This window comes from Myxine glutinosa, unplaced genomic scaffold (assembly GCF_964187855.1).
Source record: "Myxine glutinosa unplaced genomic scaffold, kmMyxGlut1.1 SCAFFOLD_2372, whole genome shotgun sequence".
NCBI lineage: Eukaryota > Metazoa > Chordata > Myxini > Myxiniformes > Myxinidae > Myxine > Myxine glutinosa.
In genome coordinates this window covers 8,420-32,291 of record NW_027618466.1, presented here as the reverse complement: position 1 = coordinate 32,291, position 23,872 = coordinate 8,420, and the positions used below count along the sequence as shown (strand labels likewise).

At 46.5% G+C, this 23,872-nt stretch overlaps 1 protein-coding gene across 1 annotated transcript in view; it reads left to right on the top strand.

Moving 5' to 3' along the window:
* Positions 1 to 22,350, top strand: part of LOC137438399 (delta-type opioid receptor-like) — a 41,320-nt gene extending 18,970 nt beyond the window's left edge. Inside the window, exons 2-3 of the mRNA XM_078769405.1 lie at positions 9,344 to 9,699; positions 21,722 to 22,350. Of these exons, the coding sequence (XP_078625531.1) occupies positions 9,344 to 9,699; positions 21,722 to 22,350 (985 nt within the window). The remainder of the gene's footprint in view (positions 1 to 9,343; positions 9,700 to 21,721) is intronic.
* Positions 22,351 to 23,872: the final 1,522 nt, after the last annotated feature.

The window sequence follows — 23,872 nt, the reverse complement described above, 5'->3', positions numbered from 1 at the left end:
CCTTCAGTTTAGCTTTACTTGGGCAAAATGATATTCCATCTTGACCAATTAAATTTATTGAGGCAAAAATGGCGGCTCTTCGTGATGCAACGATGGAGATCTCTGTTTAGTGCATCTTTTTCTCAAAGATTGCTCCAAAATCGTGGCAGTTTCTCTAATTAGATATGGCAGGAGGTTCAGCTTTGGACTGTTCCCTTTGACTTGTCGGCTTTGTGTGGTTAGTTACCATCGCAACAGTTATTCAAAGTTCATGTAATGCAAATGTAGATCGTGCTTGGAAACGCAAAGCTAGAGTAGAAAAGACCCTTGGCATGTCCTTTATATCAAGACTGCGTGGGTTTTTTTAATTTATTATTATTATTATTGTTATTATTTTTTGTATACAGAATCGAGGCTCGTGTAAGAGCTAACAATTGAACATGAAAACATGCACAGATACATAAAACAAACAATGAAGGGAGCGGGAGAAAAGAGGGAGCGAGAGAAGGAAGCACACAAGCACAACAACAGAAGAGAACAAGGACGTCAGTAGATCTGTGGAAGGGGGAGGGCTGGGGAGGAGGAAGGAGTACACGGTATCTATCTATAATTCCAGTAATCTCTGTGTGTATGTGTGTGTGTATGTGTGTGTGTGTGTATGTGTGTGTGTATGTGTGTGTGTGTGTATGTGTGTGTGTCTGTGTGTCTGTGACCGCTGTTTCTCGACAACCACGGGTCCGATATACTTGAAACTTGCCAGGTATATTGCTGGGGACCTGAGGATGTGCCTTTTCAAGGTTTCATATTAATCGGAGAAGTAGTTACCGAGCTATGGCGATTTCTTTACCAAACTCCGCAAGCCGTTCGCTTTGGACCAAACCATTTCATGTAAATAGAGGGGGGGGGGGGGGGGGGGGATTGTCACCGTACTCGCAAGCCGTTCGCTTTGGACCAAACCATTTCATGTAAATAGAGGGGGGGGATTGTCACCGTACTCGCAAGCCGTTCGCTTTGGCTTTGCGAATGGACCAAACCATTTCATGTAAATAGAGGGGGGGGGGGGGATTGCCACCGTACTCGCAAGCCGTTCGCTTTGGCTTTGCGAATGGACCAAACCATTTCATGTAAATAGAGGGGGGGGGGATATAATTTTAGATATATATATAGTACGGGCATGCCCTAGTAAAGCAAATGAACACTACTAGGTATTTCAGGAAAGAAGTCGGCATTTCAAAAAAGTGGATCTGGGGTGAGTTAACGGGGGTACAAAAGATCGAGGCTTTGGATTGGAGAAGATAAGAGATGGTGGTGAACAGCTGTTTTAAAGACCTGGAGGGAAGAGTGGGATTGAAGAGAGTGAGGGAGTTTGTTCCAGAGGTGGGAGAAAAGCGGAATGAAGGAGTGAAGGTGAGCAGAGAGTCTTGATTTTGGCAGTTTAACCATAAGAGGGTTGCAGGCAGATCTTGTGCGACCTGTAGGAATATTTGGGGGACAGAGCCCAGAGAGAGCTGGGGGAGCAAGGCCGGAGAGGAGTCGGTAGAAGACGGAAAGACCACCAACCTGCCTGCGGTGATTAAGTGAAAGGCCCTCGGAGATAGCGTCATCGCGGGAGATTCCAATGATTCTGAACGCTTTGGTTAAAACAGCGTGAAGACGAGCTAGGTGTGAGGCAGGAGCACCAGCCCAGAGGAGAGAGCAGTACTCCATTGAGCTGCGGATGAAAGCCTTGTATGTGGTGAGGAGCTCAAGTGTGCCAAGGAAGGACTTCGCACGACGGAGGATGCCCAGCCGGCGACTGGCTTTTGGAGGCCAGCTTGCTAATGTGGTTTTCCCAGGAAAGATCATGGCACATCGTGAGACCCAAAAGCTTGAGTGACAGAACTTCTTGGAGAGGATTATTCAGAAAGTAGATGGGAGGGTTGTCCAGTCGGTCTTTCCGGAGAGACATCGTAAGAGTGTGAGAATTGTCAGGATTGAAAGACATGTTCCACTTGTTTACCCAGTCTGTGATTTTGTCCAGGTCTGCAGAGAGTGAGGAGGCTGCAGACTGCCGATCTGAGGGATGAGGAATGGAGCGGCAGAGATTGGAGTCAGCAGCAAAGAGATAGAGAGGATTTTCAAGAGAGTCAGAGAGATCATTGATGAAGACCAGAAAAAGCACAGGGCCCAGAACACTGCCTTGGGGAACTCCAGCCTGAGCAGGAAGAGGAGATGAGAGAAACCCATTCAGGGCCACACGTTGACTACGACTAGAGAGGAGGTCCGCCAGCCATGCGTGGAGATTTCCATGGATACCAAAGGAGGAGAGTTTGGTGAGCAGAGCGGGGTGCCAGACCATATCGAAGGCACGTGATATGTCGAGGGAGACAGCTCTAATTTCCTGTTTGGCATTGAGGACCTCCATCCATTGTTGAGACAGCAGAAGCAGCACGTCCACAGTAGAGTGACCTGGTCTGAAACCAAATTGATGATCAGAGATCAAGCCATTGGAGAAGAGGAAAGATTTCATATCCGAAGCAATGATGGATTCCAGGACTTTGCTGATAATTGGGAGAACGCTGATTGGTCTGTAGTTGCTAGGATCTGTTTTTGCACCTTTTTTGTGTAAAGCGGTGATGTTGGCTGATTTCCAAGCAGATGGCAGTTGACCTTGAGCAAAAGAGAGGGTGAAGAGAACAGAGAGAGGGAGTGAAAGAGCGGAAGAACAGGATTTTAGGACCCTTGGGCTGATGCCGTCAGGTCCAGTTGCAGAATCAGAGTCGAGGGTTGACAGAAACTTTTCCACCTTGTCAGGAGGAAAGGAAACGGAGTCCAGGAGCAGCTGGGTACGACTGGGTATGGTGGGTACAGAGAGGGATGGGTTTGGGACACAAGATTTACAGGCAAACACAGAGTTGAGGCATTCAGCTTTTTCATGTGCGGAGTCAGCTGTGTAGCCGTTTGAGGTAAGGGAGGGGATGGAGGGGGAACAAACACCAGAAACAGATTTGACCAGGCGCCACCACGATTTGGAAGAGGGAGACAGATAAGAGAGTTCGGTCTTGAGAACGGATAGATATTGTTTCCTGGCTCTCCTGAGGGTGGACACTTGTTTCGGGCTTTGTGAAAGGAAATGAGACTTCCTTCCATTGGATTTGCTTTCCAGGAGAGGAAGGCAAGTTGTTTCTGGGCAACAGCCTCACCACAAGATTCCGTGTACCATGGACGGGAGGAGGGGTATGGCAATTGAAGACGAGATGGGATAAATCTGTGCATGAGAGAGAGCAATTTACTTTGGAAGAATTCCCAGGATGAGTTGATGTCAGAGGTGGTAGAGATGGGAGACCAGTCCTGATGATTGATGGCTGCTTGAAGACCGTGCCAGTTGGCCCGAGTGAAATGCCAGACTCGTCGACGCTGAGCAGGCTCCCTGAGAATGGTCAGAGAGATGTCCACTTTAACAAGCACATGATCAGATGAGCCAATTGGAGCAGAAAAAGAGCAGCAGACATTTTCAGGGAAGTTAGTCATAACCAAGTCCAGAAGAGAAGATGCTCCGTTGACTGAGATCCGGGTCGGGAAATTGACAGATTGTGTCAGTCCCAGTGAGTCGCAGAGAGAGGTACCCACACCCAGCCAACTGGCATGGTGACAATTGAAATCACCACATATGAGGAAGAGAGAGTTGGGATGAGTTGATAGAAGTTGGTCCATATTATCAGACAGCGAGATGTAGATGGAGTCATCACTGTTTGGTGGACGGTACAACACACATGCAATTCTGACAACTCCTCAACAAAAACTCCTTCATCCTCCCTGCTCTCAAACCCCAAGGCTTCACCCTTCCCCTCCCAACCCTAAGGCATCAATCCCCTCCACATGCTCAAGTCTTAAACCCCCTGCCTGCACCCACCAAAAGTCCTTAACACCTAAACCCCAAAGCCTCAACCTCCCCCTTCCAAGCTATCCCACCTCTACTCTCACCCTCCTCCGGCTCGTAAAGGCAAATGGTCATTCCCACGTCAAAGCAGCAGAATATTGAATGCTTTCTGCTCCCCTGACATATTCTATCATCGTCTTCACAGAAACCTGTCAGTTTCCCGCCTGTTTCACTCACAATTTCAAGAGAAAATAGTCAGAAATAATAGCAAACCTGCGTAGCCGCTACTTGAGCAAACTTGCATAACCGGCTAACCGCCGCAGTAAAAGCCCTGCTTGAGAGAAAGGGTTGTAAACGGTACATTCTAAAGTTCTACAGGGTTGCTAAAATGGCGGCCGTCGTATAATGATTGTGGGCGGAGTCAGGCGAACTGTGTAACCAATGGGTGGAACTCGAATGGATGCACGCACGACTACTTCTTTTAGTTTTATCTATCTATAATTCCAGTAATCTCTGTGTGTATGTTTGTATGTTTGTATGTTTGTATGTTTGTATGTTTGTCTGTGACTGCTGTTTCTCGACAACCACGGGTCCGATATACTTGAAACTTGCCAGGTATATTGCTGGGGACCCGAGGATGTGCCTTTTCAAGGTTTCATATTAATCGGACAAGTAGTTACCGAGCTATGGCGATTTCTTTACCAAACTCCGCAAGCCGTTCGCTTTGGACCAAACCATTGCATGTAAATAGAGGGGGGGGGGGATTGTCACCGTACTCGCAAGCCGTTCGCGCATGCCCTAGTATATAAAACTTCATTAAAATGAATGACTTTATCATTTTACTAGCAGAAGTACCCGGCGTTGCCGGGCGGGGGAAGGGAGGGGAACGGGGGGGGGGGCAGGGGGAGGAGAGGGAGGAGAGGGGAGGGGAAGGGAACGGGGGGAGGGGGAGGGGAGGGGTAAGGAGGGGGGAAGGTGGGGAGAGGGGGAAGGGGGGAGGGGAGAAGGGGAGGGGAGGGGGGAGGCAGGAGAGGAAGGGGAGTGGCTCACGTTTCTGAGTTAAGTGTGATGCCGATCAGGAAGAAGAAGAAGCCATACCACCAAATTCGTACACTTCCGGAATTGTTTGATTTATTTGTATTCAAATGTCTGGTAATTGTTTTGTATTTATTTATGCGAATGTGTACTTGTATATAACTGTCATTCATTTAAAAAGGCTTCGGCACTATCGAGCGATTTTTTTTTTTAACTCCAAAAAACGAACTTTTTTTTTCAATTTATTATTATTATTTTGCCTAAAACACTCCCAGGCACTCACTGATGAACCTCTGAAAGTTTGATGAAGATCCGTTCAGCCATCTCTGAATAAAACGCGGACACACCCAGACAACTCGCGTTTATATATATATATAAATCGGGATTTAAATTTAATTCAGAAATTGATCCAGACGTCTATTCTCTTTCAAACATTCAAACCGACAGAGGTAGTTATTTATCACAGCATCTGTAGAAGTTTCACCCTTTTACTCAACTCCGTTTCGCTGTTATTTGGTGGAGCAAAAAGTCAACTGAGCTTTATAGATACTAGGGCATGCCCGTACTATATATATATCTAAAAGTATATCCCCCCCCCCCCCCCCCTCTATTTACATGCAATGGTTTGGTCCAAAGCTAACGGCTTGCGAGTACGGTGACAACCCCCCCCCCTCTATTTACATGAAATGGTTTGGTCCAAAGCTAACGGCTAGCGGAGTTTGGTAAAGAAATCACCATAGCGTGCACAAATGCGCAGGAAAGCGAAAGAATCGCAAATTAGTTTTAATTAGTTTTAAAACATAGTTTAACGGCAACATAGCGGCAACATAGTTTGCCAACGTGAAATAAATGAATACGCTCTCAAATGTGCCAAAAAAAAAAAAAAACGCTACCCGTACGCTCTACCCCGCCCGTACGCCCGTAAACAAAAAAAACAACGCTCTTCGCTTCCGCCCTTCGCTCTGACTGAATTGGGAGAAATAATGCGCATAAGAAATCGAGAAATTATTATTTTCTCCGGAAGAAATCGAATTACGTACCGTAATGGCGCACGCGCTGGGCTCAGCATCAGCTCGCTCTCACATCGGCCACGCCTACGCAATAACGCGTTCTGTGATTGGATGCCGGAAGTGCAGTCCTCACTGTCCGGAAGGTCGTATATCGCAGTTACGATGAATCGCAAATTAGTTTTTATTAGTTTTATAATTAGTTTTAAAACATAGTTTAACGGCAACATAGTTTGCCGACGGGAAATAAATGAATACGCTCTCAAATGTGCCATCCGAGGCAGAGTGTGTTCGCCACGTTCGGCACACGTGATAGCTCGCTGCTCTCTGATTGGTTGAATCGTTTTTTGGACATAGCTCGGTAAGTACTTCTGCGATTAATTTAAAACCTTGAAAAGGCACATCCTCGGGTCCCCAGCAATATACCTGGCAAGTTTCAAGTATATCGGACCGGTAGTTGTCGAGAAACAGCGGTCACAGACATACAAACAAACAAACGTACAAACAAACATACACACAGAGATTACTGGAATTATAGATAGATTTAGATAGTATACGAGTGGGGTCACCCGTGGGAATCCCACGGACATGGAGGTGTATCGTTGCGATCGGTGCAGCCGATCCGTTTTGATCCGGCTGCGGTATGGCGATGCAGCCGTACCGCAGCCGTTTTTGCGGTACCCGGGACAATAACGTTAGGCGTTAGGAGTCCAAAAGCTTGAAAATGCTGGAGACCAAAGCTGAAATTGGAAAAACAATATAGCCTATTTTACTCCAGGGGGTCACAAGATTACCCACCCAAAATTTCGTTGCGATCGGTTCAGCAGTTTTTGCGGTACCTGGGAACGGACGGACGGACGGACGAACGAACGGACGGACAGACAGACAGACGGACGGACATTTGGTGAATTATAGTAAGATAAGTGATCTCTTCCAAAACACAGACCACTGCGTCTGAGCTGTCCGGCGTCTATAAGAAAATAAGGATGTCCTACTTTAGTGCAAACGATCAAACCTGAAATGGTTTCCTATGCGAAAAACTCTTCCTCACACAACAAAACCTCTTCTTTGAAACCTTGCCATAAACTACACCCTTCTTCAATCTACATTTCACACATTTTCACATCTCATCCATAAATTATGGCAAGGTCAAAACTCTAGGGACTGTTATAGAGGACTAAAAAAAAGTAAATTAATAATGATGGATATCACAAGAGATTTGGAAATCCCACTCTCCCCCAATTGTCTCTTCAAATTAAGCATTACGGTTTACCATTATGATTCACAATCCGTGTTATCAATGATGTAGCCTCATGTCCAAATGACAAGATGGAAAGCAATCCATGTTCAAAATGACGGAAGAGGCTATCTCTGTAGCCGATGAAAAAGGCAAAACCATCAATACATTCCGCATAATTTCTTTTCCCAGGATGAATAGAGATAAGTGTTGGAGTGCTGGTAGCGGGAGCTTTTGCTTTGCTCAGCTCCATGTAACTTGCACCTGGTTCCTCATGTGAGGGAATCTCCAGGGAAGACTTTTCACTGTACCTGATACCTGGTGTTAGCCTAATGGTTAGGGCAGTGGGCTTGCGATCCTAAGGTTCTGAGTTCGAATCCCGTTCAGCTGTTGAATTTATACCAGGTGGGGTTGACTCAGCCTGTGATTACAGGTGAACATACATACCTTCCGAGTCGGCGAAATGTAGTACCAGGGTACTGGGTCCTCTCTCGAGGAGGTTGGTGGCAGGATTTGTATTCCGGCCACCGTAAAAACATCTCATTCCTTAGCACACACAGTGGTGTGTGTCGGGATGGTGCTGAGGAGTCGCGGAAGGATGCAGCGACGTGCTGATTCAGCATACACTCCTATATATATATATATCTACCATGTCATAAAGGAGTATTCTGTTCTCGTGTCAAGAACCTGGTGGTACAATTGATTTAGTACTTTGATTAATATGGACAATGGAAATGAAGGAACAAATGGAAATGTAAATAAAACATATTCCATCTCTAAAAATGGATGGAGAAATGGAATATTACGAGTAATTAGAACATTATTCCTGTTGCTGTGTTTCGAAGTCTGCTTATTTCCTATGGGATGCTTTGCCATGTGATCCTGCATACGTTTTCAAATGATGTCATCAATACTTTAACTGTGCACCACTTGCATGTTTTATCCACAGAATTGCTCATACCACTGGTAGTTATCGAGTGATGTCAGCAAGAACCTCATGAAATGGTGTTGTTACTTCCGCCACCAAAGGTTAAAGGGGGGTATCTCAAAATGTTGTCGACGGATTTTTACGAAATTTTGTGGGCAGATTGAGTTTGTGACAAGGACCAAATGATTAGATTTTGGTGAAGATCCGAATCCGGATACTCTCACCTTTCAAGTGATTCTTCACCATTGAAAGATAGGGCCAAAACGATATTTAGCATGATGTTTCAAAATGTTGTGAATAGATTATGACAAAACTTGGTGGATGAGTTGGTTAAGTGAGAAGAACAAGCCGATTCAATTTTGGTTCACGTTCAAATCCAGATCCGGCCTATCAGTGGGATACAAAACATAAACTGTTCAGCCTGGCGGAGGTTTCTAGTTTTTATGTTTTCAGCAGTTAACTGGGCTGATGGGAAGGCCTAGAGGTACACAGACTCGCCTCTAACCTCTCTAGCCTGGGTTTGAATCCATACCCAGCTAGAAATTGTCATCCCGGTGTTTTGATGATGGTGCGAGCCATCACTTTCGACAAATCGCTTCCCTTGATTGGCTCACTAAGCGTTGTGCGTCGTGCAATGTCTGTAGAGGTAAAAATGGGTTGTGAGCAGGTGTCAGTAAAGGGGAAAAACCTGCACAGAGAAGCGATTAAAATGATAGAGGTGTGTGCTGTCCCTCTACCATTCTATTCCGATGAGCATCGTTGGCTGCAGGTGCAGTAAATGCAACGTGAATTCTGATGCACTGGCCAGGCCAGGTTGTCAATATGACGATGGCTTCTCTTGATGTCCAAAGTGGACACAGCTGTCTGCAGATGCTGCTCAGTGATGCATAAATTGGTGCCACCACTGACTTTCCTGGTCTTTTACTGGCAGGGTGATTCATCAATGTGTGTGCCGCCCCTCAGGTGGGGACGTTGAACGGGTGTCCCATCTGCCCGTATTAGTTGGTGGATGTTAAAGATCCCACGGGGTCCTTCGGGAGGAGTAGCCAAGCTTTCGCCGGTACCATGAACAGACTCCAAATTCTTGCCCTAACCTACAGAGGGCATTGCATCAGTCGCACAGCCTTGCCCTCAGCCAATGTTGCTACTCCGCAACCTTGTGCTGCGTACCCAAACAAAAGAAGAAGCGGTTAATTCAAACACTGATTGTGAATGTGTACTTTATTGATGGTTATTGTTTACATGATAATGAAGGCAACATTTAGAAGTTAATCCTTTGGTTATCCTTTACCTGATAGGTACACCAAGATGAAAACTGCGACCAATATCTACATTTTTAACCTCGCCCTGGCCGATGCCCTTGCTACGATCACACTACCCTTTCAAAGTGCCAATTACCTCCTGGGATCGTGGCCATTCGGAGGTCTCCTGTGCAAAGTGGTCGTCTCCATTGACTACTACAACATGTTCACCAGTATTTTCACTCTGACCATGATGAGTGTCGACCGTTACATAGCTATCTGCCATCCGGTCAAGGCCTTGGACTTCCGCACACCCGTAAAAGCAAAGCTCATCAATGTAGCCATCTGGCTCCTCTCTTCGACTATTTGCACTCCCGTCATGGTTATGGGAACTGCAACATTTGAGCACGGAGGTGAGCACATCCTTTTTGGACATTTTGTCTACTTATCTTTAAGAAAGTTATCAATCTTCTTTTTTTAGCTAAACTTAACCCAGGACAGCTTGACTCTATTTTTAAATGTACAATTTATCAAAAATTCTGCCATATTTGCTGCCAAAAAACCTTAAGGTCCTTTAATTGATGTGTTCAAGCAAATTAAGCCTGGCTTTTCTTCTGTCCTCCGCCTCCACTTCCTTCTCCTCTAGTCCAGTTGCCACCTATGATAAACCCTATGTGAACCCGGAAATTGTTGGTACTATGTTTTTTTTGGTGGATTTGTAAAGGTTAGGGGGTATATATGACAGAACCACCTCTTGCCGCTGCAGAAACTTTGGGGAACTTCCGTAATTTGCATAAATCCAAGATGGCCACCACCGACCTTGGTTCAAATAGAAAATCAGCAATAACTTTTGATAGAATCAAGCTAGAAGGATGATTTTGGTACCTACACATAGGTTTTCACACATGGCGGATGCAATGAAAGTGTCCATAAAAGTTTTTGATGTTGCTAGACAAACATAATCCAAGATGGCCGCTGTTTTGATTTGGCGAAATAGCTAATCGGCCATAACTTTTGATAGAATCATGCTAGAAGGTTGATTTTGGTATCTACCCATAGGTTTTCCCATATGGCAGAGGCAATGGAAGGCTCAAGTTATGGTCTTCTCCGCAAAGGTAATAAGGCCAACCTTGTGAAAACACTTGCGATCCTGTCGACCGAGCCAAGTCCCCCAGAAGAAATGATTGTTGATGCAGGACAGCTACTGTACCACATCGTCTGGCCCTGTGGTGGTACAGTATCTACAGTAGCTACAAGCATGGGGATCAGACTGCAGCCCTACAGTGGAATCCCAACGAAAGTGATCTTTGACCGCGATGGCAATATGTCAGCTAAGGATCATGAAAGGTCATGCCGTGCTGGTGGTGCTGGTGCTGGTACTTACAACCTCACACTCATGTCTCCTCTTCCTTAGCGAGATGTCATCCTTAATAGCAAGGCTAACACAAGACTTATCTCATGTCTACTTTGCACATACACACTGGGCGTGGATGTTCTGATGGTTGGAGAGGAGGAAGGACCGTTCAGCCATGATCAGGCAGATGTGTTGATGGTCAGCTACATGCTTCAGGCTGTTCATGGAGGGAAAAGGGTGATTCGCATAATCAGTGATGACACAGACGTTTTCATCATTCTGATATTCTGGGTTTGGAAGCTGGGGATCACTGCTTTGGTGCAGATGGAGAAGTGGGACGGGAGTGTGTTGCACATCAACCAAATTGCAACTGCTCTCAGAGATAAGAGCCTCCAGCTCCTTGGAATACATGTGGTGACAGGGTGTGACACAGTGTCGTATCCCTTCAACAAGGGAAAGATCACCGCCCTCAGCAAACTCCAAGAAGGAGACTTTCCAGGGCTTTACTCTGTCATCGGAGAGGAGACGGCTACACATGAAGACCTGCTGAAAACGGGTCAAGAGTTCTTCGCTGTACTATATGGTCAGCCAAAATGCACCAGCATGAACGCCGCCCGACATGCCATCTACACAAAGAATAAGGGTAAGCCACCCCTAGTGAAATCCCTCCCTCCCACAGATGAAAACTTGCTCCTTCATATGCTCAGATCGCACCATCAAACGATACTATGGAAAGCAGCAGACAAGCAGAACGCCCCTTCGCTCTGTATAACTAACTTCGGTTGGGAGATTCTCAACAGCATACCGTCTCCAGTAATCGCCAAAGGACCACCAGCACCTCCTGAGTTAATGAAAGTCATAAGCTGTCAGTGCAAAGCCACAGGAAATGCTTGCGCACAAGCAAACTGCAGCTGCTTTGGGGCAGGCCTGTCCTGCACAACCTACTGTCATTGTGAGGGTTCAATAGATTCGTGCCATAACCCAATGACGAAACATGAGGAAGATGCCACAATGAATGGTGAAGAAGAGGATGACACCAATGATGACAACGATATAGGGCTAGTGGATCCTGGTCTTGGTCGTCTCGAGTACTAGACAAATATACTCAAGATGACATGATGTGCTAGTTTTAGAAAGACGTGCGGTGTGCTACATATTAGCGCATTGTTACAGATACAAATGTACCCTGATATGCACAAAGATGATTGATGTATAAGTATAGTTGATAGTGGGAGTGCAAGGTTGTGTGTTTAAAATGGTTTATTGAGATGTTGTGAATTATTTTATTGTAATTAATATGTGTTCGTGGACCCAACAAGGTTATTATTTAAAAATGTAATAAACATTTTGGATGTCATATTGTTTTCGTGTTTCGAAATCTGATTCCTACCAAGTGTCAATTGCGACCATCTTGGATTTGAGTTGACTAGCAAGGGCCTAGCAACATGAAAACCATAATTTGAGCCTTCCATTGCCTCTGCCATCTGGGAAAACCTATGGGTAGATACCAAAATCAAACTTCTAGCATGATGCTATCAAAAGATGGCCGATAAGCTATTTAGCCACATCAAACCAGTGGCCATCTTGGATTATGGTTGTCTAGCAACGTCAAAAAACTTTTTTGACACTTTCATTGCATCCGCCATGTGTGAAAACCTATGTGTAGGTACCAAAATCATCCTTCTAGTTTGATTCGATCAAAAGTTATTGCTGATTTTCTATTTGAACCAAGGTCGGTGGTGGCCATCTTGGATTTATGCAAATAACGGAAATTCCCCAAAGTTGCTGCAGCGGCAAGAGGTGGTTCTGTCATATATACCCCTTAACCATTACTAATCCACCAAAAAACCTTATAGTACTGACAATTTCCGGGTTTCATGTCCTGGCAACTGGACTACTCACCTTCCATCTCCTTCCCCTTGTCCCCATCTATATATACTAGGGCATGCCCGTACTATATATAAGCTAGGACGTGCCCGTACGTGGGTGCCCGTTCCTTGCCAAAAAAAAAAAAAAAAAAAATTTGTGTCGGGGTGTGTGTGTGTAAACATCCTAGGGCGTGCCCGTACGTGGGTGCAAAAAAACATGCGTGCAAACAACAACAACAAAAAAAAACTTTGAAACCACGTGGCAGTAACGACCACAGAACCCCCCCCCCCCTCTATTTACATGAATGGTTTGGTCCATTCGCAACGACCACAGAACCCCCCCCCCCCCCCCTCTATTTACATGCAATGGTTTGGTCCATTCGCAACGCCAAAGCGAACGGCGAACGGCTAAATCGCCATAGCTCGGTAAGTACTTGTCCGATTAATTTCAAACCTTGAAAAGGCACATCCTCGGGTCCCCAGCAATATACCTGGCAAGTTTAAAGTATATCGGACCCGTGGTTGTCGAGAAACAGCGGTCACAGACAAACATACAAACACACATACACACATACACACATACACACAGAGATTAATGGAATTATAGATAGACTAGGGCATGCCCGTACTATATATAAGCTAGGACGTGCCCGTACGTGGGTGCCCGTTCCTTGCCAAAAAAAAAAAAAAAAAAAATTTGTGTCGGGGTGTGTGTGTGTAAACATCCTAGGGCGTGCCCGTACGTGGGTGCAAAAAAACATGCGTGAAAACAACAACAAAAAAAAACTTTGAAACCACGTGGCAGTAACGACCACAGAACCCCCCCCCCCCTCTATTTACATGAATGGTTTGGTCCATTCGCAACGACCACAGAACCCCCCCCCTCTATTTACATGCAATGGTTTGGTCCATTCGCAACGCCAAAGCGAACGGCGAACGGCTAAATCGCCATAGCTCGGTAAGTACTTGTCCGATTAATTTCAAACCTTGAAAAGGCACATCCTCGGGTCCCCAGCAATATACCTGGCAAGTTTAAAGTATATCGGACCCGTGGTTGTCGAGAAACAGCGGTCACAGACAAACATACAAACACACATACACACATACACACAGAGATTAATGGAATTATAGATAGACTAGGGCATGCCCGTACTATATATAAGCTAGGACGTGCCCGTACGTGGGTGCCCGTTCCTTGCCAAAAAAAAAAAAAAAAAAAATTTGTGTAGGGGTGTGTGTGTGTAAACATCCTAGGGCGTGCCCGTACGTGGGTGCAAAAAAACATGCGTGCAAACAACAACAACAAAAAAAAACTTTGAAACCACGTGGCAGTAACGACCACAGAACCCCCCCCCCCCCTCTATTTACATGAATGGTTTGGTCCATTCGCAACGACCACAGAACCACCCCCCTCTATTTACATGCAATGGTTTGGTCCATTCGCAACGCCAAAGCGAACGGCGAACGGCTAAATCGCCATAGCTCGGTAAGTACTTGTCCGATTAATTTCAAACCTTGAAAAGGCACATCCTCGGGTCCCCAGCAATATACCTGGCAAGTTTAAAGTATATCGGACCCGTGGTTGTCGAGAAACAGCGGTCACAGACAAACATACAAACACACATACACACATACACACATACACACATACACACAGAGATTAATGGAATTATAGATAGACTAGGGCATGCCCGTACTATATATAAGCTAGGACGTGCCCGTACGTGGGTGCCCGTTCCTTGCCAAAAAAAAAAAAAAAAAAAAATTTGTGTAGGGGTGTGTGTGTGTAAACATCCTAGGGCGTGCCCGTACGTGGGTGCAAAAAAACATGCGTGCAAACAACAACAACAAAAAAAAACTTTGAAACCACGTGGCAGTAACGACCACAGAACCCCCCCCCCCCCCTCTATTTACATGAATGGTTTGGTCCATTCGCAACGACCACAGAACCCCCCCCTCTATTTACATGCAATGGTTTGGTCCAAAGCGAACGGCTTGCAGTGTTTGGTAAAGAAATCGCCATAGCTCGGTAACTACTTCTCCGATTAATATGAAACCTTGAAAAGGCACATCCTCGGGTCCCCAGCAATATACCTGGCAAGTTTCAAGTATATCGGACCGGTAGTTGTCGAGAAACAGCGGTCACAGACAAACATACACACATACAAACACACATACAAACACACATACAAACACACATACACACATACACACAGAGATTAATGGAATTATAGATAGATAAAACACAGTTTGTGTGTGTGTGTGTGTGTAATGTTACCGATAGACTCCTAAACGGAGAGGCTCACGAACTTGATATTTGGCACAAACATGGCCATTGAGCCTGGTAAGAACATGGCCGACCTAAAAATTGATTTCATAATATTTTTAAACCATATTTTTACCTCCGCGCATTTCAGCGAGGAATATTATGACCGGAATGGCAGAGCAGCGTGCTGATTCGCTCAGAGCGATCACGTGATGTTCCAACTTTGCCGCCATAATCTTACAGTTATGCGTTCGCACGTAATTCAGTTTTTTCACATTTCAGCGAGGAACATTGCCATTCACACCACATAGGTTTTTTTTCACTTTCATCTGATATTTGTGATTTATTTCAAACAAACTGTATTTCCCATCTACACGGCCATGTATTCCTATTAACGTTATGTAAAGTACATAAATTGTGTGGATTACATCATTTGTGGATGTGATCAATTGCCAGTAACCATCTATATCCCTCCCCTCCCCTTCCCTCCTCCCCCTCCCTCCCGCTCCCCCTCCCTTTTCTCCCCTCCCTCCCCCTACCCTTCCCCCTCCCTTCCCCCTCCACCATACCCTCTCCCCTTCCCCCCTCCCCTCCCCTCCCCTCCCCTCCCTTCCCCTCCCCCTCCCCTCTCCCTCCCTTTCCCCCTCCCCCCTCCCCCTCTTCTCCCCTCCCCCCTCTCCCCCCCGTTCCCTCCGCTCCCCTCCCCCCTCCCACCCCACCCCCTTCCCTTCCCCCTCCTCATCCCCCCCTCTTCTCCCCTCTCCCCCTCCCCATCCCCTCCTCTTTTCCCCTCTCCCCCTCCCCCTCCCCCCTCCCCCTCTTCTCCCCCTCCCCCTCTTCTCCCCCTCCACCTCTTCTCCCCCTCCCCCTCTTCTCCCCCTCCCCCTCTTCTCCCCTCTCCCCTCCCCCTCCCCCTCTTCTCCCTTCCCCCCCTCTTCTCCCCTCCCCCCCGTTCCCCTCCCCCCCCCTCCCCCGCCCGGCAATGCCGGGTACTTCTGCTAGTCACTTATAATTTTATGTAATCGGACCAAGAGACTGTGTGAAAGCCCCTTCCTCTACTTAGACTCACAATTACGAGGCAGTTCAATAAGTGGAAACTGCTTGTTCACCTGAGATAGCTCACTATATGGCAGTGAGCAGACATTTCCTGATCTCTGACGATCTTTCCACAGCTTAAAATAACAACTCTACAATAGTGAGGCTCATGGAAAGGCAAGGTTAGGTTGATAGTGTGGTACCAGGGTAACAGCTGGAAACAATGAACGAATAGGAAAGGAAAGGCGAGAGAAAGAGAGGAAACCCTGGAATCTGTAAATAAGAGCATCGGATAGGAGAGGGTTAATTGGTGTAATAAAGACCATGGGTCAGGATGGAGGGTGACACGAAATGGCAGTGCACTGCCTACTTGAAGCGCTGAAGGGAAGCCTGAGACAGAACAACCTCTGGAAGGTAGTCCTCTGGAGGGAAGCATGAGACAGAACAACCTCTGGAAGGTAGTTCCATAGATGGGAACAATGAAGAATTAAGGAGTTGAGGTGTGTGGTCAACCTGGGTTTTGGAAGGTTAACCAGGAGGGAGTTGCTGGAACAACACTGCATCCTCTTGTTGTTGTGGAGGGTCAGGAACTGACAACAGAGCGACCAATGTTAGAGAATAGACAGTCGGAAACAGAGACCACTGACCTGCTTTTGATGTGAGAGTTGCAGGTGTTTTGCTTCGGCCTCGTTACGGGAGATTCCAATAGTTTTGAGAGCTTTAGATTCCACAAAATCCTGGAGAAATTAATGTGGTGATTGAGCTTCCGCACGCCAACTGCAATATGATGGAAATCCCGACCATGTGTAGATCAACCCCGGCCATGCTCGCCAAGCTGCAGGCCATGTAGCAACGACTGGATGTGACCTTCCGGTTGTGGCCAGCCAATGTTGAGCAGCTGGTCACAAACCCGGAAGATCACCTGTTTCTGCAGTCGATGAAGACTGACAGCATTGCATCTTTCGGCACCTATGACAATGTCCTGTCGTATCAAAATCCATAACATGGCTTTGTCCCCCTTTTGGAGGAAGACCCTCTTGTGAGCAGCCCCTTCGTGCTCCTATGGTTGGCGGCGAGTGCCCTGGAAGCATTGACAGAAGGAGAGTGGCAATTCTGTGTGGGAAAATTGCATGCTCAGTCAGGTTCGCCCAGATAGCTCAGATGGCAGAGCAATGGTATGATTCACCAGAGGACCTGGGTTCGATTCTTGGTCTGGGCGTGTAATAATTCCCACATATATCAATTTAAATAATTATAAATTGCTCAAGGCTCCCCCCCCCCCCCCCCCTACCCAACTCTGGCTTGTCACACTGGAATCTGGTCCTTTAGCGACCCTCGGTTAAATGGTACTGCTTCAAAATCACTCCTACCAACTGCTCGAAATTAACAGCTGCCACATCTAACGACCTGAAGTACACATCATTCGGTTAACAAAGCACAGAGGGAAGTGGTCCATCATGCCCTGTTCCACCCGTTGTTAGTCGCAAAATGTGAAAATGTTCTTCCCAGCTTTTCGAGAATATTTTTCTCGCCCTCTCTTCTGAACACACTGGGCCCCTTTTGCTTGAGGATGAACCCTGCGGAAGTTTCTCCCAGCCTTTGAGATGCGCACTCCGAAGAGTTGCACCACCAACGACAGGTGAAAGAAACCCGCTCCATCTCCACCATTGCAGGCACACTCGACATCGCTAGTGGACCGACCAAACCCATCATGAGCCCCCAATTGTCAAAAAATCCTAACGTTCTTTATTCATACAATCAATGTCCAACTGACAGACGGATGAGGTCCAAATGTGGAAAGCACAAGCGATGCACGCAGCACTCCAGCACCGCGTTGTGCACAAGACAACTGATGATTGGCTTATCTTTGCCCCTCCATCTCTCTCTCTCTCTCTCTCTCTCTCTCTCTCTCTCTCTCTCTCTCTCTCTCTCTCTCTCTCTATCTCTATCTCTATCTCTATCTCTCTCTCTCTCTCTCTATCTCTATCTCTATCTCTATCTCTATCTCTATCTCTCTCTATCTCTCTCTATCTCTCTCTATCTCTATCTCTCTCTATCTCTCTCTCTCTCTCTGTCTCTCCTACTATTTAAATTTTACAGGAGGAAGACCTTTACCACCCTCTGCAGCCTACCCACCAGTACTAAGCTGTTCTGTAGCCAGATGCTGCTAAGAAATTGCTCGTTCACCCAAGATAGTTCACTATCCGGCAGTAACCAGAATTTTCCTGAACGCTCTCATTATTGATCACCATTGGTCCTATGCTGGAGATGCATCTTGATGTGAGATTGGAGACATGCAAACAGCATCTTGGGATGGCTTGTTTTATGTTCCCATATGAATCACTCCCTCATGATGCTGGGATCGCAGTTTCAAATACGTATATACAAGTACTGAATGTGTCTGCTTATTGCCAACTAATATCTTAGTAATTCATGCGTAAGTACACTCGTGTGTCCTAATGTCTTTGTCCTGCATGTGATTTATGTACAATCTCCTCCATGAGCATTTTAAAACAAGGAAATTCAATAGAAGAGGAAGCCATTAGGCCCATGCGATGGCTGTCAACCTATTGCTTATCTGTGCTAATATCCTCTTTTTTTTCAATGCTGATCATCAAGCAAGGAAGCAGTCCGACCATTTTTAAGTCTTTGGTATAACTTGGTCTGGATGGGATTCAAACCGGCGATCTCACAGACTTGGATCGAACACTCTGTAGCAATTACGCCACCGAACCTTGGATCGATGTAATAAACATAACAGCTTTCTAGGTCATTTTGGACCGGTTCCTCTTCACCTCATTAGTCATGAGACTCATGAGTCAAGACATGTCACAAGGCCCTAAAGTTCTTTACCCGATTAATCTAAAATGATAGGTCGGTGAACTCTAAATATGAGGGTTTTTTTTTTTTGGTTTTTTTGTATACAAGATCGAGGCTCGTGAAAGAGCGAACATTAATCACACAGAAAGACAAACAGACACATAAAACATATAACATCGGGAGCGGTAGACAAGATGGGGAGAGAGGGGGAAGGACACAAACACAACATTTGAGAGCAGGGACCGAGAGACATGGAGACATCGAGAGATCTGAGAGAGGGCGAGGGCTTTGGGGGGGGGGGCATGGGAAGGGGGCGGTGGGAGAGGTATAAAACATATGGACTTTTTTATTATTTCAAAGTCCAAGCAAAGCAGTAAACTCAAATCTCTGATGTGACTCGGTACACAATTAAGCACTTCTTGACTGGCTGTTCTTCCTCCTCTCCCCAAATCCCCTCCTGTTGACTGGCTGTTCTTCCTCCTCTCCCCCATATCCCTCCCTTTTGCCTGGCTGTTCTTCCTCCTCTCCCCAAATCCCCTCCTGTTGACTGGCTGTTCTTCCTCCTCTCCCCCATATCCCTCCCTTTTGCCTGGCTGTTCTTCTCCCTCCTCCCATATCCCCTCCTGTTGACTGGCTGTTCTTCCTCCTCTCCCCCATATCCCTCCCTTTTGCCTGGCTGTTCTTCTCCCTCCTCCCATATCCCCTCCTGTTGACTGGCTGTTCTTCTTCCTCTCGCCATATCCCTTCCTTTTGCCTGGCTGTTCTTCTCCCTCCTCCCATATCCCCTCCTGTTGACTGGCTGTTCTTCCTCCTCTCCCCCATATCCCTCCCTTTTGCCTGGCTGTTCTTCTCCCTCCTCCCATATCCCCTCCTGTTGACTGGCTGTTCTTCTTCCTCTCGCCATATCCCTTCCTTTTGCCTGGCTGTTCTTCTCCCTCCTCCCATATCCCCTCCTGTTGACTGGCTGTTCTTCTTCCTCTCGCCATATCCCTTCCTTTTGCCTGGCTGTTCTTCTCCTTCCTCCCATATCCCCTCCTGTTGACCTGCTGTTCTTCTTCCTCTCGCCATATCCCTTCCTTTTGCCTGGCTGTTCCTCTTCATCTTCACATATCCCTTCCTTTTGCCTGGCTGTTCCTCTTCATCTTCACATATCCCTTCCTTTTGCCTGGCTGTTCTTCTTCCTCTCCCCATATCCCTTCCTTTTGCCTAGCTGTTCCTCTTCATCTTCACATATCCCTTCCTTTTGCCTGGCTGTTCCTCTTCATCTTCACATATCCCTTCCTTTTGCCTGGCTGTTCTTCTTCCTCTCCCCATATCCCTTCCTTTTGCCTGGCTGTTCCTCTTCATCTTCACATATCCCTTCCTTTTGCCTGGCTGTTCTTCATCCTCTCCCCATATCCCTTCCTTTTGACTGGCTGTTCTTCCTCCTCTCCTCATATCCCTTCCTTTTGCCTGGCTGTTCCTCTTCATCTTCACATATCCCTTCCTTTTGCCTGGCTGTTCCTCTTCATCTTCACATAGCCCTTCCTTTTGCCTGGCTGTTCTTCCTCCTCTCTCCATATCCCTTCCTGTTGCCTGGCTGTTCTTCCTCCTCTCCTCATATCCCTTCCTTTTGCCTGGCTGTTCTTCATCCTCTCCCCATATCCCTTCCTTTTGACTGGCTGTTCTTCCTCCTCTCCCCATATCCCTTCCTTTTGCCTGGCTGTTCTTCCTCCTCTCCTCATATCCCTTCCTTTTGCCTGGCTGTTCTTCCTCCTCTCCCCATATCCCTTCCTGTTGGCTGGCTGTTCTTCCTCCTCTCCTCATATCCCTTCCTTTTGCCTGGCTGTTCTTCATCCTCTCCCCATATCCCTTCCTTTTGACTGGCTGTTCTTCCTCCTCTCCCCATATCCCTTCCTTTTGCCTGGCTGTTCTTCCTCCTCTCCTCATATCCCTTCCTTTTGCCTGGCTGTTCTTCCTCCTCTCCCCATATCCCTTCCTTTTGCCTGGCTATTCTTTCTCCTCTCCCCCATATCCCTTCCTGTTGACTGGCTGTTCCTCTTCCTCTTCACATATCTCTTCTTTTTGCCTGGCTGTTCTTCTTCCTCTCCCCATATCCCTTCCTGTTGACTGGCTGTTCTTCCTCCTCTCTCCATATCCCTTCCTGTTGGCTGGCTGTTCTTCTTCCTCTTCCCATATCTCTTGCTTTTGACTGGCTGTTCTTTTTCCTCTTCCCATATCTCTTCCTTTTGCCTGGCTGTTCTTCTTCCTCTCCCCATGTCCCTTCCTTTTGCCTGGCTGTTCTTCTTCCTCTCCCCGTGTCCCTTCCTTTTGCCTGGCTGTTCTTCTTCCTCTTCCCATATCTCTTGCTTTTGACTGGCTGTTCTTCTTCCTCTTCCCATAACCCTTCCTGTTGACTAGCTTTTCTTCTTCCTCTCTCGCTGTCTCAAGAGAGAACCTTCATGAAATTCCCTCCCGCTACAAACTTACTAGACGAGTCTATATCCAAAAGTAACCGGAAGTTTCTCGCACCCTGACGGTTATTCTACACCAGTTAAAGATGAAACTAAAACATTATGACTTGTTACCTTTTTACATTTCTCATCTTTTAGAATAAACATCTCTTCAAAAAACATTACACAGTTGTCTGTAATAAACAATCCATTTTGTATCGAACCTTGCGCATGCATTAACCTTCCACTGTATCAATACACTATCTAAAAGGCGTGTGTATGAAGTTTTGACAAGATGGTTGTGGTAGATATATTATCTGGTTTAACCATGGTACTGCTCCAAAAGGTCACTCCAGCAATCTTGCTGGAAATATTCTTCCAGATCTGTGAGGTCAACAAACAACCCAGGTAACTCACCAACGTTGGGCCAGTGTTGGCAATAGATAGGCAAAGGCTGGAAAGGTCGCAAGTGGACTTTCAACGTTGGTCCGACATTGCCAATATTGTGTAAAAAGCGATGTTGATTTGCCAATGTTGGGCCAACGTCTGTGTGTTAGCTCGGAATTGCGATTGATTCCCCAAATACAGTGGAAAGTCTTTGGTAGAATGTTTTCTATTTTTCAAATTTGTTTTTATTTGTTGTTTTTGTCATCCCTACAGATTACATAGATTGTAGGCTGGACTTCCCAAATCCGTCGTGGTACTGGGAAACGCTGTTTTACATCTGCATTTTCATCATCGCCTTCATCTTACCCGTCATCATCATCACCATCTGCTATGGTCTCATGGTCCTACGCCTGCGTACCGTACGCCTCTTTTCAGGCTCACGCGATAAGGACCGGAATCTGCAGCGCATCACACGCATGGTACTCATCGTGGTGACCGTTTTCATCATCTGCTGGACACCAATCCAGTTGCTCGTCATTGTCAAGGCTGTGAGCACCGTGGAAAGTACTCCAGCATTCTCCACCGCTTGGCACTTCTGCGTGGCCCTCGGCTACACCAACAGCTGCCTGAACCCTCTCCTGTACGCGTTCCTCGATGAGAACTTCAAACGATGCTTCAAAGAGTTCTGCTTCCCTGGTGCCGCTGTGCGGGAACGGCAGTCTTTGTCCTCGTACCAGCGGGCAACCAGGGCCGCCGGAGGAACCTGGAGGGGCGGGGGTACCGGAGGTGCTTGCAGTGGGAGTGGTGGAGCAGGTGCCATGAGCGCCGACGTGTTTGGGCAAGCTCTACTCCATGATGTTCCCTACACGGGACTTGATCGTGAAACGCACCCGCCGGCCTGACTAGCGATGCAGCTCTCCCCGCTCTCTTCTCCGGCTGGCATCGGAGAGGACACCACTTCCGAGCTAACCTTCACTACAGGATTGTAGACCTAAACGGATGCTGCTTTTCTGGTGGGGTGTTTTGTTAAGTCTGCCGGTCGGAGGAGAACCAAGGAGAGCTTTTCTGCATGTGGTGCAAACATGTTTTGGCAAAAGCAAAGGTGCAGTGGACCTCTTAACATCCCAGTAAAAGATTCTTCTCAACTTTCAATATGTTTGGTGCTCAAGATAAGCTTACAAACACCATCTTCGGTCCATGCAGGGTGCTGGTCAATCCAGTGCCTTATAGTCTTATAAACCAACACTTTGGCAGATTTTGCTGCCATGAAGTATACATTATGACGTCACTGCTGGGAGGTCCTGAATCCATCGTTTTTGTACCCACGACCCGGACAAGCCGATCAACATACCTGGTGCTGTGTGCCAACATCATCGACGAGCTTCACGCGCGCACTATTCAACTAGGTGCCAGATGCCGCTCCCCAGGTGTTATTACAACAGGAGAAAACGTACCTGGGAAATGCATTCTCATTCCTGCTTTGACATAGATCTGATGGAGAGAACTTGCTTACATGATCATTCATTTATCATGAAGGAAAACTTGAAAGAAGAGGTTTGCAAACAGGTGGTTTTCAGTGAGCTGCGGAACCTGTGAAAAGTTTCATTCATCTTGTGATCCGAATATTTACTGAAACTACGGATTTCTGACACATCCTTTAGAAAATGAAGTATACTACTGAAAACAAACATACATTTTGAGTGGACGGAACAGCACTGATGAACCCCCCCTTCCCTCCCCCAAAATCATCATTATCGACCTTGAGGTTTCCCTTTGACCAAATTAGACCCAAACAAACGCTCTAAAACGTGTTAGTCTTATTTAAAGTGTAATATCAATACCAATCTCTTGTACACATTCAATTCCTTTAAAAATTGGTAGGTGATAAATGAGGCCCTGCGTTACCTTCAACTACTCGAATCACGCGTACCATCAAAACTTTCACTCTCAGATTCTGTTTTGGTCACTTTGTCTCAATTTTGAATAAGCATCAGTATCAGGATTCTCTTTCAATTTATGAAACAGTTTACCAGGCATAGCACTATAATCTTTCACTTTATGGGTTATAACCAACCCGTAGCTTATATGCCTTGCTCTTTCAGTGCGATTGATAAATCTATGGGTTTCACCTTCTCCTTAGATTGTTTGCAACAAGTGCAGAGGAAAGACTCATTATTGAGTTTTCCCTTCATTTATGAAGAAGACTGTTCACATGAATCATGGAAACTTACCGGTCAATTTATTAATGATGCAGATGCTCCTGCCCAAACATCAACCGCACTGTTAAAGGAAGTAGCGTAACCTGGTGTCAAGACCCTGCAAGAAGACCAGACCATTTGTTATCCCCAGTCCAGGCAGGAAATTGGAGTTTGTTTCAGGATGTCGGCGACATCTTGCCTACTCTTCGTGAAGGAACATTCAACA